Source organism: Morus notabilis, unplaced genomic scaffold (genome assembly GCF_000414095.1).
Source record: "Morus notabilis unplaced genomic scaffold, ASM41409v2 Scaffold615, whole genome shotgun sequence".
In the NCBI taxonomy this organism is placed as follows: Eukaryota; Viridiplantae; Streptophyta; class Magnoliopsida; order Rosales; family Moraceae; genus Morus; species Morus notabilis.
The window spans coordinates 190,478-194,290 of NW_010366289.1; the positions used below are offsets into that span (position 1 = coordinate 190,478).

The 3,813-nt window shown below is 34.2% G+C and overlaps 1 protein-coding gene across 1 annotated transcript in view; it reads left to right on the plus strand.

Annotated features, from left to right (window-relative positions):
• Positions 1 to 2,698, plus strand: part of LOC21390569 (glutamate receptor 2.8) — a 4,917-nt gene extending 2,219 nt beyond the window's left edge. The window contains exons 3-6 of the mRNA XM_024173409.1: positions 1 to 89; positions 620 to 932; positions 1,196 to 1,602; positions 2,074 to 2,698. Of these exons, the coding sequence (XP_024029177.1) occupies positions 1 to 89; positions 620 to 932; positions 1,196 to 1,602; positions 2,074 to 2,667 (1,403 nt within the window). The 3' untranslated portion in view covers positions 2,668 to 2,698. The remainder of the gene's footprint in view (positions 90 to 619; positions 933 to 1,195; positions 1,603 to 2,073) is intronic.
• Positions 2,699 to 3,813: the final 1,115 nt, after the last annotated feature.

Here is a 3,813-nt window from a genome sequence, read left to right on the forward strand (position 1 = left end):
CTCTTCCTTACGACTTCATTCCTTTTGCAAGACCTAATGGTTCCAGCGCTGGAACTTACGATGAAATGATCTCCCAAGTTTATTTTGGGGTAAGAATATAAAACTTCTACTCAATATTATATATACATATATATATATTAATTATATATATCAGAGTGCAAAATATCCTTATATTGAATGTATATATACTTTTGATATGATTTTCATATGCTTTTACGTATATTTAGTGTTCTGTGATTTACATATAACATACTATCCCGTTATGTTATAATAGGGAGATTTTATAGTATGTTAAAAAAAATACAATACACAGTGTATTACAAGTAATATTATTAGTGAGTTTGATCATATGCGTTTAATATAATCCAACTCTTATAAAAGTGCGAGTGCTCTTATTCAACATATATCAATATTTATTGTATGGTTACAATCTTTTTTTTTTTTTTTTTTTTCAGAGAAATAAGATAATAGCTAGTGAATGTCTATTAATTAGATTTCTAGTGTTTGATAATAATGTCGTACATTCGGAAACATTATCAGTAAACGTTCCATATCATAGAGAGTGAGGTCTTAGAATTTATTGCTAAAATATAGATGGTCATATTTTTTACTTGGACAGAACTACGATGCTGTAGTAGCAGACGCCACAATTCGGGGGAACAGGTCCTTGTATGTCGACTTCACCTTGCCATACACGGAATCTGGCGTGGTAATGGTGGTGCCATTAAAAGAAAACGACAGAAAAAGTGCTTGGGTGTTCTTGGAGCCTTTGACATGGGATCTATGGGTGACCAGCACTTGTTTCTTTGTCTTCATTGGTTTTGTAGTTTGGGTTCTTGAACACCGAATAAATGAAGATTTTCGTGGGCCCCCCTCACATCAAGTTGGCACCAGCTTCTGGTTCTCCTTCTCAACCATGGTTTTTGCACACAGTAATTACTCGCGACTTCAAGCCTCAAATATTAGATAGTACTAGCTAGCTCTTCTATTTCATGCGCACAGAACTCAGTATATCTTATGAAATATGCTTAGGACACCGCTGGAGTCGAACACCACAATTAAGAGAGAATGAGTTCCACTTGTGAGTCTCATAGAATCCGTTCTTTATTAATATATGGTGTTGGACACCACTGGTATCTGTTTCTTTGTTGTCATGTTGATTTTTTCTTTCTCTTGGTCCGATTTTAATTTGCAGGGGAGAGAGTGATCAGCAACTCGGCTAGATTTGTGGTTATTTTATGGGTCTTTGTGGTGCTAATTTTGACCCAAAGTTACACGGCTAGTCTATCGTCACTTTTAACAGTGGAAAAACTTCAACCAACCGTCACAGATATAGACCAACTCCTAAAGAATGGGGACAAGGTAGGGTATTTGGAAAACTCTTACGTTTATGGGCTCTTAAAACAAAAAGGCTTTCAAGATTCCAACATCAAGGCCTATAAATCTGTGGAAGATTGTGAAGACCTTCTGTCCAAAGGGAGCAAAAATGGTGGTATTGCCGCTGCTATTGATGATTCCCCCAATATGAAGCTCTTTCTTGCTCAATACTGCTCCAAATATAAAATGATTGGGCCAATATTTAAAACTGCTGGCCTTGGTTTTGTAAGATTGATCTCTCTCTTCCTCTATGTTTAACATACGCTTTTTTGGTCCCTCTTTCTTGCGAGTTCGACTATGTTGTTCCTATTTACTTGGTTGCCAGCCTTATTTAATTACTTCAGTATTTTTAGTGTTTTGTTCCTATTTACTTGTCAAGTGCGGACAATGAATGGGACACGAAAATAGGACAACATTCTTTTTTCTTGTAAAGCTAGCATTTCTATATATATGTAGTGATTAACAACATTTTTGTTTCTCGATCGTAATTAATAAACACAACTACTAATAATAATTAATGTTACTACTTCAAAACTATATATTTACATGGCTAATTTAAAGGAATGAGATTATTCATTACAAAGCAGTGTCTACACAGTTAATAATTTCAAATAACATTTTCCAACTGTTTTTAAGACTATTAGTGATATTATTTAGGATTATTTTTTCTAATAATTTTGTTGGTCTTCTTGTCAGGTTTTTCCAAAAGGTTCTCATCTAGTAGGTGATATATCAAGGGCCATTCTCAACGTGACTGAGGGAGACGAGATGAAGAGAATCGATAACAAATGGTTCAAGGATGACCAATCAAACTCGTGTCCGGACTCCGAAACTAGGGTTTCTGGAAACAGTCTTAGCGTAGGCAGCTTTTGGGGCCTATTCCTTATTGCTGGTATTGTTTCAGTGTTTTCCCTCATTATCTTCGCAGTTATGTTCTTTTATAAGCACAGACAAATATTGTTGGACTCGAAAGATTCAATGTGGACTAGAATTCAAGCCGTTTTTAAGAGTTTTGACGAAAAGGATCTCAGCTCTCATACTTTTAGAAAGAGTAATTTTCCTTGTAGTACGGTCATGGATTTGCAGAATAGCAATTGCCCTTCAAGTCCACCGAATTATTTGGTCTACAGTGGATCAAACTCACCGTTTTATGGAGAGCAAGGAACACTTTCCAGTGGTCAGGCTTCTCCGGAAGTAGCATTACCAGCCAACATTATTGAGCTAAATATTGTCCCGAATAATGAGATTATAAGGTCATCTCCTGATAGGTTAGCAACTGATAATGTATAGTTTCCAGTGTAAATGATAGCCATTTAACATATTGTACACGATCTTGTGTTGGAAATCTAATAAATTTAACAATTCTTAACAATGCAATTCAATTGATAGCAAAAACCTGAAATCATAACATCCAACTTATCAACCAACGAAAAGTTTTTGATGCTTTGTGCAAAAATCTTATGGCACTTACATCTATTAAATGACTCTTGTTAGATATTAGACTACAATCATATGTGTTACATTTATAAATTTAAAGTCCCAGTTGTCAAAATTAAAAGTTCGAGATCCCAATCGTTAACCATTGTCCTCTTAACAGACCACTAATAAAATTATATCATTACTTGTGCCGGTCAAAATTATATCATTGTCCTCTAGCTATGAACACTTATTTCGTTTTCTTTTCCAACCAATCTAATGGCTGCGACACAAGTGCTGACAAATATTTAAAAATTTGTTATTATACATAGCAATATCTAACAGTGTCTGTAGTTGATCTTGAAAGTCAAGCTGACTTTTGATCAAATAAAGTCAACTCGTAAGTTATTGCGTACAAATTTAGGAAAATTATACAATACAAAATTTCACTTCTGATCAACCTAATTAATTGTTAATTAGGCTGTTCACATGTACTCCGTCCCTGCACTTACAAATTTAAGCAATATATCAGAGTGTTTAATGTCTCTAGATAGGATGGAAAGGGTAGATCTTTTCTATTTAGATAATGCATAAATGAAGAAAATGTGTAATGAAAATGAGTCTCTATCACGAGCTTGTTAAAATTTGATAGTCAAATAAAGGAAAAATGAAATTGATATTCGAACTCAAAGATTCCATAAATAGTGACATTTCCTAATTAATTTAGTCGATGGTAATTAGTAAGCAACCATTTACTACGAAGTTTCCATCAAAATGACACAATGGATGTGCAAAATTTTATGCTTATGCAATGATATTGGAGTTGAATTATTCCACCTATTTTAGAAAGTTCAACGCATCAATTACTGAATGATGTCACTCGAATGTTGAGCTTTCAAGGGCTTTTTGGAGACCAGGCAAGGCTTTCCATTCTATGCACCTTTATTTGCAATCAAAAGAGACATACATCCAAAATAAAATATTGTGAAAAAGAATTATAATAAGTGGAAGAGAAGTAGG